The sequence below is a fragment of the Rhinopithecus bieti genome, unplaced genomic scaffold (genome assembly GCF_001698545.2).
Source record: "Rhinopithecus bieti isolate Rb0 unplaced genomic scaffold, ASM169854v2 scaffold_30862, whole genome shotgun sequence".
NCBI classification, from domain to species: Eukaryota; Metazoa; Chordata; class Mammalia; order Primates; family Cercopithecidae; genus Rhinopithecus; species Rhinopithecus bieti.
The window spans coordinates 784,457-800,369 of NW_016813281.1; the positions used below are offsets into that span (position 1 = coordinate 784,457).

Here is a 15,913-nt window from a genome sequence, read left to right on the forward strand (position 1 = left end):
CATCAGGTGATAGGCATTTGGGTTGTTTCCTCCTTTTGGCTATTGTGAATAGTGCTGTTACATTGTTATACAACTTTTGTTTGAACACCTGTTTTCAATTCTTTTGTATATATACCTAGGACTGGAATTTCTGGGTCATACGGAAATTTTACATTTACCAGGAAGCTGCTTATCCTTGCTATCTCCAAGCCTCATCAGCATACTGGGTCTATTTAACTGCCTTCACCCTGAGAGAGCCCAAGCTTCTCAGAAGGAAGGGATTTCATCTTGTCATCTCCCAATGGCAGTCCTTAAAGGATGTTCTTAGTTTTTAATACTGACCTCTTGCTGTTTAGAGCTTTCCTTTGTCTAAGATATTTCAGACATATTATTTAATTTGTTCCTCACAGAAATACGATAAGGAGGAAACTATTATGTCTGTATTTTAGGTGCGGAGGCTGACAGATTCAGAGGATGAAGTGATGCGGCAAGGCCACACGGCCATTAGGAGCCCAGCTGAGACTGACCCCAGCCCAGTGCCCTTTCCACGCCACCACAGTGGCCCTCTCTCAGTTTGCCTTTTTTCCCAAAGTCTTTGTAAAACAGCCACCTTCTGAAATGTATTCTCAGACCCACCATTGTTTAGAAATGCCCTCTTGGTAGGCGACTGGTCGATGTTGGCACAGACCTCTGCACACACTCTACCAGTTGGCACCTCATTTATAATCGAAGCTTTTTTCCTGGGGCAGATTCTGCCTGTACCAAACAGACCAATGTTTACCTTTTCTGTGTCTTCTATCACCTTCTGCAATCCCAGGTTAATGTTCCCTTTTGATGCTGCTATAAGTCTAGATCTGAGTGTGCCCCACAAGCTCAACCTCAGCTCTCTAAATTTCCTCCCTGTTCTTTTGTTCAACCCAAGATCAACCCAAGAGTATCCCCTTCCCTTTCTCAGGAGGAAACTATCCTTGGACCGAGGGATCCCCTGACCTCTTTGGAGTAGAAAAGAGGCACAAGGTCCTTCAGCCTGACGTGATGAAGTTGTCTATCCTGCTCCTTGGAAGCTTCCAATCTTAGTGTCCTGTTCTATATGAGACCAGGAGACTGTAGAAATAAGCAAAACAGGCAATGATAACAATAACAACATTCTCTATCCATCAGAAGCGTAGAGCTTTTTAAAAGCATACGATTCAGTGGCATTAAGTACATTCGCAATGTTGTGCACCTACCACCCTTATCTAGTTCCAGAACACTTTCATCATCCCAAATGGAAACTCTGTACCCATGAAGCAGTCACTCCCTGCTCCCCTTCCCCCTAGACCCTGGCAACCACAGATCTGGTGCTTGGTGCTTTAGGCATATTTACTCATTCAATCCCCCAACTGCCCTATGAGGTGGATGCTACTTTGCAGATAAGGAAACTGAGGTTCAATGTGATGCTGTGACCTCCAGAGTCACAGAGCTAATGGGTGGCCAAACAGGGATTGAAGCCTTCAGAGCCATGCCTTCCCCACTCTGGCCCACTGTCTATCTCTCAGGCAGAAGCTTTGTGAGCTGACCTGGCTCACTGAGAGCCTTTCTTAGCAGTTCTGCAAGCAGCGAGGACTCTGTAGATGCCATGTGATCCATCCTGTGTCCACCCAAGTAGGGATACCACTAGCCACTTTTCCCAAAGTTGTATAGAGTTCTATACAACTCCAGTTCTGGGCGATGTTGTCAGGAGCTCTGAAAAGAAAGGTTATGTGTTTCACTATATTTGGGAATATCAGCAGGAGATAGGTTTCTGTCTTGCAGGACATCTCAGAGCCTTTAAGAAGCAAATGTGCAGTATAATCTCCAAGAAGGGGTGAAAGGATATAATATTTCCCAAATTTATTTGACCACGAAATGTTTTTTCAAGGAGTATCTCAAAGTGTCCTCTTTAAAACGCCACAACTCCACTCTGGGCCAGGCACAGTGGCTCGCACCTGTAATCCCAACACTTTGGGAGGCCCAGGCAGGCGGATCACCTGAGGTCAGGAGTTTGAGACCGGCCTGGCCAACATGGTGAAATCCTATCTCTACTAAAAATACAAAAATTGGCCAGGCGTGGTGGTGCATGCCTGTAATCCCAGGTACTCAGGAGGTTGAAGCAGGAGAATCAGTTGAACCCAGGAGATGGAGGTTGCAGTGAGCAGAGATTGCACCACTGCACTCCAGTCTGGGCAACAAGAATGAAACTGAGAAAGAAAGAAAAAGAAAGAGAGAAGAAAGAAGAAAGGAAGGAAAAGAAGAAAAAGAAAGGAAGGAGAAAGAAATATCCACTCAGAAATGCCCTAAACCCTCTCAGGTTAGAGGGTGTCCAGAGGTGAGAGGGGACAGTAATTTTGTCCATTGGCCCTGGAGCTGTGCTGCCTGGGTTCATATCCCAGCCCTGCCATGTGACCTTGGGCAAGCTGCTTCATCTCTCTATGCCTCAGTTTCCTCACTTGTAAAACATGGATAATAATAATCACATGAATTATGTAATATAAACTTCTTAGAACTATGCCTTTCGTGACATAGGGCTCACAAAAATCCTAATAAGGTCCTTGGGGCTGGGCAGATTAGAGGGGGCAGCGAGAGGGGTTATGTTACCTATGATGCATAAAATTGTAAAATCCAGATAATTCATGAAAGATTACACAGATAGCATGGTTTCATGGTCCTCAGGGAGGGTCAGTGAGTTCCAGTGGGAGGAAAAGTGCTATGCAGATGTTAATTAGTTGTTTGATCCATTTTCCTGGGTCTTTTCAAGTTCACCAGGTCTCATCTACTTAGGGAGCTCTTAGGGGGTGCCCAACGCCTTCTGGAGGCCCCTCAAATTCTGGTGCCTAGGAGTTTCATCCCTTCCAAGGAACAGAAATCCTGTCCTTTTGTCACCACCCACTACTCCTGTAGGGCATAGTCATCTGCTCCCAGAGCTGGAGACTTTGGAGAAGCTGGCCCTACAGTGTGAGAGGAGAGGGGCCAGGTTCTAGTGGATGCCTGGACCATCATTTCCAATCTGAGCAGTAAATATCTAATGCATGAGTCAAGAGCCTTGTTAATAAAAAAGAGAATAAATAGACATTCCCTTTAGCAGTAAATTTAAAAAAACAAAAAACAAAAAACACAACCTTCCATTAACTTTGGACCCGATGCCAGTTCTAAGTGTCACCAAAGGACTTGAATGGGATTGTAGAAAGTAAACAATAACAGTTGACTCTTCAAACACACCTGCAGTCCTCCTGCTTGTCACTGACAGTGCCCAGCACAATTATTGCTCTGGGACGGGCTCCATTATGCAACTATTGGGGTGAATCACTGGGCCTTGGGGGGTGAATGGTTCACAGATGAGGAAAATGAGAACTTGGAAAGAAGATTTGATTTGCTCAAGAGCACAACATGAGTTGAAGGCAGAACCAGGTCTACAACTCAGGACCACTGCTTATATGCTGTCTTCATTTCAGCCTAGGAAGTGGCACCAGGGATGGATGCTGGAAGACCTTAACTGCCCTTAAACCTGAGCGGTTTCATTCATGCATGCATTTGTTCATTTACTTAATGTCTCTACCAAACACCTGCTACAAACTTGCCATGGTGCTAGCTTTCCTTAATACCTTTCTATAAGCCCATAATGATCTATTATGGGCTTTTTTGAAATCTTATTGTCCCAGCTCTACTCTCTCCTGGCCTGATAAACTCCAAGTATGAGTTTCTATCTGTTGATGGGCTGCATGCACTTTGCACCAAGGGCAATATGGCCTTGGCTCTGCCACTTTCTAGCTGTGTAATCCTGAGTGAACTACTCAGCCTCACAAAGCCTCCATTTTCTCATTAGTAACATAGAGATATTATTATAACCTGTATCATAGGATGCTGCAAAAATATGGGATAATGTACGTAAAGAACTTAACATAGTATTTAGCTGGTGCTCAATAAATGACAGGTGTTACAGTAATAAGCACATTATTATTGTTCTTGACATGTGAAACAAGTCTCTGGAGATTCACCAAATGGAATCTTCCCCTCTGGGACTCTAAAAAGTCAGGCTTTCTTTGTTCATGTGCCTAAGCAACTTTTGTGCTTTATAAACTATAGGAATCGTGATATAGGGACAACTTGCCAAATGTTTTCAGGTCTAATGCAACAGATCCTTGATGTCTATAACCAACCATATCTTTTTTTTTTCATTTCTGGGCCCAGCTGGCCTGAGAAATAGTCTTCCTCTAAGTCTGATAAGGTCTGTGAACCCCAGACCTGTTAGGAATGTTGGCTATACGTGGAGATAACCACAAGGAGATGGGGCTGCCCTCCAATATATTAACAAGGTTAAAAAAAAAAACCCTATACCCAATGGACATGATTAGTTATCTATGGAAGTAACCCAAGAAATTCTCTGTATATGGGGTTGCAGAGTTGGGAGGCTTAACAGACATCTCTAGAAGGCAGGACAGAAAGACAACTTTAAATAAGTAGGTGTTGACATTCTTGGAAGACATTTTTACTTTAAGCAATTTTCCCTTCTTTAGTACGAACCCCTGTATATGACGGATGGCTTCCCCATGACCACATTTATACCCCACAATCCTGTCCCCTGGCCATGACTGATTGATCCTGATCAAAGCTGGACTTATCAGATTATTTCTCTCAAGAACTTAGAGACCAGGAGCTTCTGGAACCTAGTCAAACTGGGCCTGTGGCCTGGGCAGTGGTCTTCAGAGTAGAGTATGTCATCCAGGGAATGCAGGATGATTTGGTGGGATATAGGAAGGAAATTTAAAATAAAAACCTTCAATTTTAATTAAAATAGTAACAAGGTACACTTCTTAATATTTAATAAACAGGTTGGCAATGGTGCTGGTTCATGTATTGAAAGGCCACTGTTGCGTCCAGTTTGTGAGCTGTTACAAGGGCTCACGGGGAGTTCTACAATGTTACGGAACTGATGTAGCACCCTCATGTATCCATTTGCCTTCCCTGAAGGGTGACACAGTTTGTGGGTGCCCAAGTAAGTAGGTTAATAAAACATATTTACCTAGTTTTAACCAAACCTACTATCATAAAATGGGTATGTGGCTTAAAAGGCTTATGCAAAAAAAAAGTACAATGAAAATACTTCTACCAATAAAGCTAAAAGTAACTCTCAAAAATTTTTTTTACGAACTAGTGGATGAAACTGAAAATTTAATATAATAATTCAGGAAGTAAGGATGTCCCTCTTCCACATGAGGTATCTGAGTTGGTTTTCCTCTGCCCTCCTTCCCTTTCTCCCTGCCCTGCCCCCTGGTTCTCTGCTGTGTGCTTCAGGATGACACCTATGGAATGTATAACCTGGGCCCCTTTGCTTGCTGGCTGAGTTTGGCCAATGGACCAGTAGGGGATGGGAGGAGAGAGAGGCCTGGGCCTTTCCTTCCTTGCTCCAGCACCACATCTCTGACAGTGACTGTGCCTCTCCTTAGCTACAGCTCATTCTAGATGGACCCTCTTCCCTGGCTGTTGAGCTCACTAGCTTCTGGTAACACGATTTTCTTCTCTTTCCCCTTGAAGAAGCACACAGAGTCATGACTAAAGAATACTTATTTAGGGAAAGCAGAAAAGTCATTGACACTGTTTAAAAAAGATAAAGCATGATTTTCAAAATACTATTTCATCTTTCTTATTCTTTAAAAAATTCTATTTTTATATGTTTTATAAAGTAAAACATTAGTACAATAGCTCATGAATACCATTTATAATAAAGAAATATACATAAATTGGAGGTGCATGCTAAAAAAATTTTCTCTAAACTAATAAGATGCAACATCCAAAACACTTGAAGACCACTCCTATAGAGAAAAGGCTGGCAAGTTCCTACTGCTGGGACCCGAAAGCTGCCCTGGGTCCTGCCTTCCTGAGGCATTGCTGTCTACCTACCTTTTCCTTTGATTTTCTCAAATACCTTATAATAAATCCCACTTTCTCTTAAGTGAGCCAACATAGGTTTCTGAGACCTGGCAATCAAAGAACTTTAACCAATATATAGGTGGGATCTGCAATTTCTTGTGTGCTGGAACAGACTATGTAAATATCACATAATAACCACCATTGTATAGAGCATTTTTCTACAGCAAAGAGAAAGGCTTGTCCAAACTTCCCAGAGGAAAGAGGCCCTTCCTGAGCTCTGGGGAAGTCTCTCTGCTGCAGGCAGAGGTGGCTCATCAGGCCGCATCATAGCCTAGGTGACCCACCCCTCAGAACTTTCTGCCTTCCCCTCATTGGAAAGGGTTTCTCTCCCATTATATATCGGCACATAGACATTCAGCATTGTATACTTGGCTGGGTGCAGTGGCTCACATCTGCAATTCCATCACTTTGAAAGGAGGCTGAGGCAGGTGGATCACTTGAGGTTAGGAGTTTGAGACCAGCCTGGCCAACATGGTGAAACCCTGTCTCTAGTAAAAATACAAAAAAGTAGCTGGGCATGGTGGCACACGCTTATAATCCCAGCTACTTGGGAAGCAGAGGTTTCAGTGAGCCGAGATCACACCACTGTACTACAGCCTGAGTGACGCAGAAAGATTCCGTCTCAAAAAAAAAAAAAAAAATTAAAAGAATTGTATACTTTAGTAATCTCAGTGCTTTAGGAGGCTGAGGCAAGAGTATCACTTGAGGCCAGGAGTTTGAGACCAGCATGGGCAACATAGCAAGACCCTGTCTCTAAAAAAAAAAATGTTTAAAACATAAGCCAAGCGAGGTAGTATATGCCTGTAGTCCTAGCTACTTGGGAGGTTGAGGTGGGAGGATCACTTGAGCCAGGGAGGTCAAGGCTGCAAGTCAGCTGTGACTATACCGCTGTACTCCAGCCTGGGGGTCAGAGTGAGACCCTGCCTCTCTTGAAAAAAAAAAAAAAAAAATTGTATACTTCAGTCTCTTGTGAGTTTGATTATTGTGAGTCGGTCTCTGCATAAGCAATCAACTAACCAATTCCAGGTCACTAACCAGGCTTAGGGATGGGTCCAGGACTCTAGAACATCCCCAAGGTGATGCTCCTTGGGGAAGCCTCTTAGAAGCCAACTAGCCAGGTTTCTCTTGACACCTAGTCTTATCATCATTGCCTTGCAACCTACATCAGGGACCAGTTAGATCTCAGGTGGGAAACAAGAAAGATGTCTTAGGTAAGAAGCCCAGGAAGACATTACATTCTTTCTACCATTCTTTCTACCATACCCATACAAGTCGAAAATATGACAAGAGAGTCCTTGGGGAAACCTGACCATTTGGGGGTATCCAAAATAGAGGAGACCCATGTGTTCAATATTAATCTGGGCTCCAATAATAATAATTACTTATTGGGTACTTATTCAGGTATAAGTTCTTTAGATCTAGCAATCCATGTCATAGGTAAGGGGACTCAGAGGTTAGATCATTTGCCCAAGTCAAACAGTAAGTTGTGGGGCTGGGATTTGAACAGACTGGGTGACCTTGGCAACATTTATAGACCTTTAGGGTACAAATCTTGGTGAGCCATAGAAAGCGACTCAAGACACACAATGTAGGACATGACATTTCTTGCCAGTAAAAAGCTTATGATTCTAAATTTGTATTTTTCCTTCCAAATAGAGGAAGGAACTTGTTCATAAACAAGATTAGGAGACCTGATAAAGATCGTTACATACTGAAAGAAACCAAGAGAGGTGCAAAAAAGAGCAAGCCTAGTGGGGAAGCTGCTCCAGTGCCCTGCCCCAAGAGCTCTGGACCTCAGCTCTCAGCAGCAGCACTGGGACCTCCAGGGCTTTGTTCTTATAGGGGCAGGAACGAAGGGTCAGGCATTATCACTCTGTCCCGCAGCCGGGTCTATAGGCCACAGAGAGATGGAAAGAGATGGGGCTTGGTGGTCTGATGGTTTTGGTTTGACTCTCATTCTTCTCATACTAGTTACTATCCTCCTTGAATCAGTTTGTTCACAAATACCTCCCTTGCATGGCTAAAGTACAGATTTAATGAGATATTGTATAAAATGTGCCTGGTACATACAAACTTGCTCAAACAATTGTAGTTCCTTTCCCATATATTTTCTCATCTACCTGTAAGAAGTAACCCAGAAGAAAGGAGTTAAGTGATCACTTGCTCCCTGTCTAGAATTGCCTAAATGAAACTTCTGTGAAAAAAGGAAAATTCATCCCCACAGATACTTCTAGTCAGATGCTTGCCTTGTCTAAGGAAGGTCTCTGCATTAAACAAGTTCCCCACCAGGCATCTCTGGAGAAAAGGTGAGGATTGATTAACTGGAAAAGGGAGGAGAGGGGGTGCCCATGGGACCATGTGGCAACTCCTGCAGCCTTGGCCCTGCCTGTCTCTCACTAGGGCAGGGCACAAGTCTCACCAGGTGCCCATGAGAGACCAGCCTTGCAAGTGGGCTTTAGCCAGGCCTTCACTGTGGTACCCCAGAGTTCAGTGCCAGACTCTTCCACGCCTGGAGAATGGCTATCTGATGGTGAGTTCTGAGAAACGTCTGCATGAAGAGCTCAGCCCTCCCTCTTCTGTTTCTCTAGGGAATTAGCTGCTTTCAGGGGACACGCTTTCTGCTCTGTTTCTCCAAGCTTTAATATTTAAAGGGCCCTACTTTCCCCAGTGAGCATCCCATAGGGCTGGGGGATAAATCTATTCAATACAGTATTAGAAAACCTACTTGCCTGTTGATCCAAACCACATTCTCCAATACCAGCTTCACCAGTCATAAGGGTGATATTAGTCTCTGAACTCCTAACAAGCCTTAGAGCTTCAGTGAAGGAAAAGGTGTTATTTATTGGGCCTCCTTAAAGACTTCACCAGATACAGATGCCCAATCCTCTTGAGAGTAAGTCCACCACTCTACTTTGGGTGTTCTTGGAGTTGAGAATAGGACCCAGGATTGTGGATGGTCAGAGCCTCAAACCCAGTACAGAAGTCTTCTTGCTGGAATCTCTGGAGGGGAACAGACAGGGGCTAGAAATAATAAGAGCTAATGTATACTGAGTGCTAAGAATAGACACTGGGCTAAGCGATTTAACTTTGCAAAATGGACACTATCATTACAGGGTGAACATCCCAAATCTGAAAAATCTGAAATCTAAAATGCTCCAAAATCCAAGACTTTCTGGGCACTGACGAGACACTCAAAGGAAATGCTCATTGGAGCCTTTCAGATTTTGGATTTTTGGAATTGGGATGCTGAACTGGGTAAATATGCAAATATTCCAAAGTCCAAAAAAAAAAAAAAAAGTGAAATCTGAAACACCTCTGGTCCCAAGCATTTTGGACAAGGGATACTGAACCCATATTACAGGAGAGGAAGCTGAGGCTCCAACAGATTAGGTGCAGCGCAAGGGATACAGCTGGTCAGTGGTGGAGCCACACGGTCTCTCCAGGGTCCACATTTTCCATAGGGACACTGTGCTGCCTCCATTACAAGATGTCATCTCCCCACTGTGATAATAAGGGAAGAGCTGGCCAACACTGAGTCCACCTCCTGACTCAGGGTCCAGGGTTATTTTCACCACACCTGTATGAGCAAAGTCAAGAATGTCTTCAGGCTTTCTTCTCCTTCTGATGAGCCACGAACCTTGGGGTCTCTGGAAACACCCTCTTGATTGGCTTGTCAGCCACAGAACTCTCTGTGGCCTCTCTGTGTCCCTTACCTGGTGGCCACTCTGGGAACCACATCCCACCCCTAGAGCCAGGCTGTGTGCAGTGTATAGTCTCATCCCTCCCAGCCTCTCTCACTGAGCCCATTGGTTCCTAAATTCCTGTTGGTTTTGCTGGGATGACTCAACTTCCCCAACACCCTGCACTCACCAATACCGGGATTCCACCAAGTTCATACAACCCAATTTCCACCAAGCTGTGGTGGAATGACCTGACTCATTTATACACCATGCTCACAATTTTTGCCATGCCTGTGTTTTACTTATGCATTTATTTACTTAATATTCTTTCATTCGAGGAGCAATGGGCCAGAAAATGAAGACTGAAACCCCACTTGGCCATTTACTAACTTTGTGTTGTTAGGCAAGTTTCTTACCCTCTCTGTGCCCCAGTTTCCTAATCTGTATAAGGAGGACAATGACAGTAACTACTTCAGAGGGTTGCTGTGAGGACTAAATGAGCAAATGCAGGTAAAGCATTAGGAAAGTGTCTAGCACATGGCACTCACTCAACAAGTGTTAGCTATCATTGTCATTACTTTTATTTAAAAGGGAAACTTCATATTCCTACCTTAAATGGATAAAGCACTACCACTTACCACAAATAGAGTTATAAAAATAAATAAAATGAAAACAGTTATTAAACCTTAGGTAAGGCCTGCTCTCATTTTGTCAAGAAAGGAAACAAACAGAAAGATGTTGAAGGCATATGAGGCTTAAATGAGGGTGATCAACCTTTTGGATTTGTCCAGGACCTGTCCCAATTTTAGCACTGAAGGTCCGGCAGCAACTCTCATTCCTGGGTGGCCCTGGACGGTTGGTCACCCTACCTCAAATAGAGGCTTTCTCTCCTTCATTTAAAGGAATAAAAAGAACTTAAGAAGGAATAATGTTCTTACAATGTGATGTTGTGTGTTTAAGGCTGGGTCCGTATCCCACATACAATCATCTTGCAGAGCAAGCCCACACCTTGGGCCACACACAAACCCACCTCTGAGAGCTGAGTCTCCAAATGCTATAAATCTATGGAAAAGCCGTCACGTCACATGTGCCACTGAGAAAGTCCCCAGAGAAAACTCACATTTGTAAATGCCAAGAAGAGGAACAGTGATTAAATTGCTGCACAGCTAAAATGACTCTATGTTATAAAACCATTGAAAAATCATGTTTTGGAGAATCTTTAATGGTATGGAAAAAAGGATTATATTAGAATGCTCAGTTTTAAAAAGCAGACTAAAAAATAACATATACACTAAGACCCTAGTTTTACAAAATATAGAGAAATGTAAAGAAAGAAACACACCATAATATAAACAATACTTATCACTGAGGAATGGGATTCTAGAGGGTTTTTTAATTTCTTTATATTTATTTCTGAATTTCTTATTTATATCCATTTCTGTATTTGCCAAGAAAGTCTAGCAAAGAACATGCATTACTTTTTTTTACTAGAAAAAACTGAATAAAAATTACAAATTACAAATAAAGTAATAGGAAGAAAGTAACCAGAGCTGATTAAGCCCAGCCTTAGCAGACTTTTTTTACATCTGTTCCCTGCTAGGAAAAGTTTTCAGTCTGGCCAGGTGCAGTGGCTCATGCCTATAATCCCAGACTTTGGGAGGCTGAGGTGGGCTGATCACTTGAGATCAGGAGTTCAAGACCAGCCTGGGCAACATGGCAAAACTCCAACTTTACTAAAAATGTAAAAATTAGCCAGGCATGGTGGTACTCCCTGTAATCCCAGCTACTTGGGAGGCTGAGGAGTGAGAATCGATTGAACCTGGGAGGTGGGGGTTACACCACTGCACTCTAGTCTGGGTGACAGAGCGAGACTCTGTCTCCAAAAAAAAAAAAAGTTTCCTGTCTGAACAACTGTCCTCTGCTTTCCACCTCCCCTGGAGAAAGTCCTTGCAGAGAAGGCAGGGCTTGTCCAGGGTCACGGGCATGGGCTGCCTCTGCTAAGACTCTGAATTTGAAGGCCCATTGGTGAGGCTTCCCTGGACGGTCACCTAAACTCAGAGTCTAGCCTCCAAGGTCCACAGGACTAACATGATATCCCCTTTCCCTCTATTCATGATTTTCCCATGATTTGGACTGTGATACTCAATAACTGCCCCAGGACCTAAGTTACTAACTGGAGGCAAGGTGACATCTAATGCAGGAAGTGCCCACTTTGGACCAAGGTGGCTTGAGCTGGAGTCCACCTACTAGCTGTATGCCTCTCTCCTCATCTCTAACATGAGGCTTAAATTAAATAACAGATCTAGCACAGATCCTGGCACCAAGTAGGAGCTCAATTAATACCAATTTTCTCCCCTCTTTCCTTTTGCATCACTATCTGAGAACTCAGCTCTCCATCTCCCTCTTCTGACTCAGCTCCCCAAGGGGCAGGGGCAGGGCCAGAGTCTAGGGGCCCCAAGTTCTCTTCTCCCTATCTACCCAGGCCTCTGCACCTACTCAGTCAGCAAACAGAATTCCTCTGCTGATAATAAGCCCCGGAGAAAGTGGCTGAGGGGCAGTCCAGGCTCTGTGAGGTGACCCAGGAGAGGAGGTAGGGGGAGAGAGGTGGATAACTTCAGGCCCCGACATTGTATTCTCTCAAGTCAAACTAGATGAATCTGATCATCAGGCACGTGTACAAAATCAACCTGGGGCCCTGTGTAACCAGAACCCACTTTATGAGCATTGTGTCCATGTGTTCACAGAAACATGGTTGAACCTGAGCACTTTGTGTGCTCCCAGCATCATTCTTGGTGCTAGACACACAGCGGGTGAGGAACAGAATAAGGTCTCTGCCCTTGCAGGGCTCAGTCTGCTCCTCCAGGAGGTGTGGGGTACTTCTGCCCACCTCTGTTACAAAGGCTTAGAGGAGAGACGCAGGGCTTTTTAGAAAGCTGAGGACCCATCATGTATAGTTCAGCCCATCAAGCAAGGAACCGAGCTTCCTTACACAGACCCACAGAACTCCTCATCCCCAAACCATGTGCCCTCTCAGCCTCCCAGGGATTCAGTTTCAAGTAAGTTTCACATGGCTGTAACTTCCCTACCCAAGATACTATTTAAATTCCCTGCTTTGTCACTTGGTGGCTGGGTGAGCTTGGATGAGTCATTTAACATCCCTTAGCCCCAGTGTCCTCACCTGGAGCAGTGAGGTAAAGACACATCCCTCATGGCATTCTGTGAGGGGCATGCGAAATCCCTTGTGGAAAGCCTCAGATGCACCGTGTTGCAAGGGGGCCAGTGATTCCCCTGCTGCACTCTGACATGGGGTCCCAAGCAGAGGGGAGCTGACCATGGAGGTCAAGAGCAGAGCCTGCAGAGACCACAGCCTGGGGCCGAGCACCAGCTGAGCAGCCTCTCTGTGCTAAAGTGTCCTCTACAAAACCAGGGTGGAAAGAATGACCCCTGCTTTGTAGAGCTGTGGGAGTCATGAGTTACTGTATGGGAAGGGGAACAGTGTTCAATACACAGTAAGAACCATGTGTTTGCTGTTTATTTTCTTGCGGAAACACGTTTATGGGGATAACCAATCATGTCGTAGCAGCTAGCACATGGTTATCCCTCCAAGATGATAAAGGACACAGGAATGCCTCCCTTACCTCCAAGCATAAAGATAGGTACATCTGCTGTGAACATAAACAGCCACCCACCAAACATGCATGCACGCGCGCGCACACACACACACACACACACGCACAATGGAATCATGGATGGCACAAACATGATAATGACAACGGTTTTCTCCATTAGGTCAAAAATTGCAAGACACAGTTGGAGGTAGGATCATACCCTGGCATTCACGGCTGTGTTGAGAGGCACGGGCACTGGAGTTAGAGTCATACAGACCTGGGTTTGAGTCCTAGTACCACTCCATCTTGGTAGAATGACCTTAGGCAAGTCACTTAACCTGAGTTCCCTCCTCCATAGAAGTGTTGGGGTAGGGGAGTGCAGGGGGATGGGCAACTCCACCTGCCTCACTAGCATGTCATTGTCCCTCTGTGGGGGCAATACAATCCTTGGCAAGTCCTGACTCCTTTGGACCCCCAGCCTCACAGTCCCGGGAAGCTTCCTCCTTTTCCCTGCAAAAGACCCTGCTCAGACCAGCTTTACTTCCCTGCACCACCCCGGCGAGCAGCCTGAAGAGTGTTGGGAAACAGCAGCTGCCGAGTTCTGGGAGGCTGGAGCGCTGGCCAGGGGTCCCAGACCCCAGGCTGCTGTTTACTCAAACTGCAGAGCCTCTATAGCCTTTACAACTGTTTCCTGGGCAGGAGGGAGCAAGACAGCTGGGCCTCTCTCTGGCCTCTGGCTTCCACTGGCTTTTCCTCTGGAAAAAGCCAGTCCAAATGCTGCTCACTCTAGGAATCGCTTCAACTCGGAGCCCTGGAGGTGAGCAGGGCCAGGCATGAGCCGGGCACATACACCCCCTCTAGGGAGCGGGGAACTGCACAGGCCAGGGGAAGCTGGAGACAAAAGAGGAGACAGGGACAGAGATAAAAACAGGGGCTGTGACCAGAACACAGGATGGGAAGGGCAGAGACAGAAATAGGGGTAGAGTTAAGGATCTAGACAGGTCATGCCGCCCAGGTTCAAGGCAGAGGGACATAGGGGGACAGAGAGAGAGAGAGACATGGGAAGCACAGAGGGGAGAAAGCCCTGCCTAGCAGACTTGCCTAAGCTGAAGACCCCATTGTTGCCACAAACGGGCCCACAGGAAAGCTACCGGTTGCAATCGCCTGTCACGACCCACATTTTCACCCTGAGCTGTGCACACTTTCCAACAGCAAGCAAAAGGAGCACAATCTAGTTAAGTTAGGACTGGCAAGATTCACTTCTGATTTAAAACTTAAGACAGCAACAATAAAGATAGTCAGCTGAAATGCCACCCAATAAAGCCAGCTCCCCAGGAAAGTTAAAGTTTAGCGCCCCCATCCCAGCACCCTGTACCTTTAAGGAGGAGAAGAATCCCTCTGCTTCCCAGTCGAAGAGGCAGGTTATTCTAGGATATAGGGGAGGCTTACCTAAAACTGAGTTATTCTCCTTTCCTCCTCTGGCCAGCCTCTCTTCACTCTGGGGAGCTTTTACCATTTAAGGTCAATGTTACATCTGGCTCTGGAGCTCGGAGCCGAGAAGCCTCTGGCTGTAGAACCTCGGCCGCACGCCTCCTCTGAGAGGGGCTGGGACGTAGAGCCGAGAGCTGCTCTGGGAGCCCCCCTTCGGCCTGGCTCGGGGGATAATGGCAGGGAAAGCCGACCAGCTGGCCTCAGGGCTCAGGGCAGGCTGGGCCTTTGGGGCAGTCGCTCACCCTGGGCCCCTCTGATGGGTATCCACACAGCAGATGGCAGTCCCCATGGTAACTCATGCCACTGGACACTGTCCTGGCTGGACGGGGACAAAGGGACCCTGCAGATCTCGCCACCCATTTGGAGCCTCCAGCAAGCATGTGAGCCTGGAGAAGACCCTGGGCCAGCGCCAAAAGAAACTGGGAATGGTTCCTGTCCTGGGGATTTGGGGGCAGGGGCTGCTCCCACTGCGTTAAACTCTTGGGATTGCCAGAGAGAATGGCCTGGGAGATTCAGCTACTCCCACACTTACCAGACTTGGCACAGGCCCCAGGGGTATCCACTTAACATCCCCTGCTCCTCCACTTAACAGCCTGTGGTCTTAACATCGTGGAGCCTCAGTCTCCTCATCTCTAAAGTGGGAATAATAATGATAATGCCTAACTCACTGGGTAGTCAGGGGATTAAATATTAGTCAAGTGTTTAACACACTGCCAGCATCTCATAAGAGCTAGATCAGCATGAATGAGCTTCCTGCCCCTGCCCAGGAAATCCACACCCTGTCCATACACACTCTTCACCTGCCTTGGGTATAGGACCCACCCAAGGCCAGGATCATGGAGCTCCAAGCTGGGGGCAAGCTACATGGGGACTTCAGCCCCTTCTGTGGTTAGAGCGGCACAGAGAAACCCTAGGTAAAGTTGCTAGATAAATTACAGGACACCCATTTAAATTTGGATTTCAGATAAACATGGGACATACTTGTACTAAAAGAATGTTATTTATCTGAAATTCAAATTTAACTAGTCATCCTCTATTTTTGTTTGATAAATCCGGGAACCCTAGTTTTGGCCATCATTAGCCATCCAGAAAACATTCAGTAGTCATGGTAGAGAGCACTAGGGATTGGAGCTCCAAGGCCTATGGCCTCAAGCCCTCCTGGCAAACACAGTCCTTGTACTCAGCTCCTGGCCACAGATCAGTGGTGCA

The 15,913-nt window shown here is 45.8% G+C and overlaps 1 protein-coding gene across 12 annotated transcripts in view; it reads right to left on the reverse strand.

The window, feature by feature from the left end:
* IRAG1 (inositol 1,4,5-triphosphate receptor associated 1) overlaps positions 1 to 15,167 on the reverse strand; it is a 124,000-nt gene extending 108,833 nt beyond the window's left edge. For 7 of the 12 annotated variants that reach the window (XM_017847942.1, XM_017847941.1, XM_017847944.1 and 4 more), the window contains exon 1: positions 14,663 to 15,167. In XM_017847942.1, the coding sequence (XP_017703431.1) occupies positions 14,663 to 14,729 (67 nt within the window). In that variant the 5' untranslated portion in view covers positions 14,730 to 15,167. Of the gene's footprint in view, positions 1 to 14,588 lie in introns of all 12 variants that reach the window. The other 5 variants (XM_017847946.1, XM_017847945.1, XM_017847951.1 and 2 more) reach the window with 4 other exon arrangements.
* Positions 15,168 to 15,913: the final 746 nt, after the last annotated feature.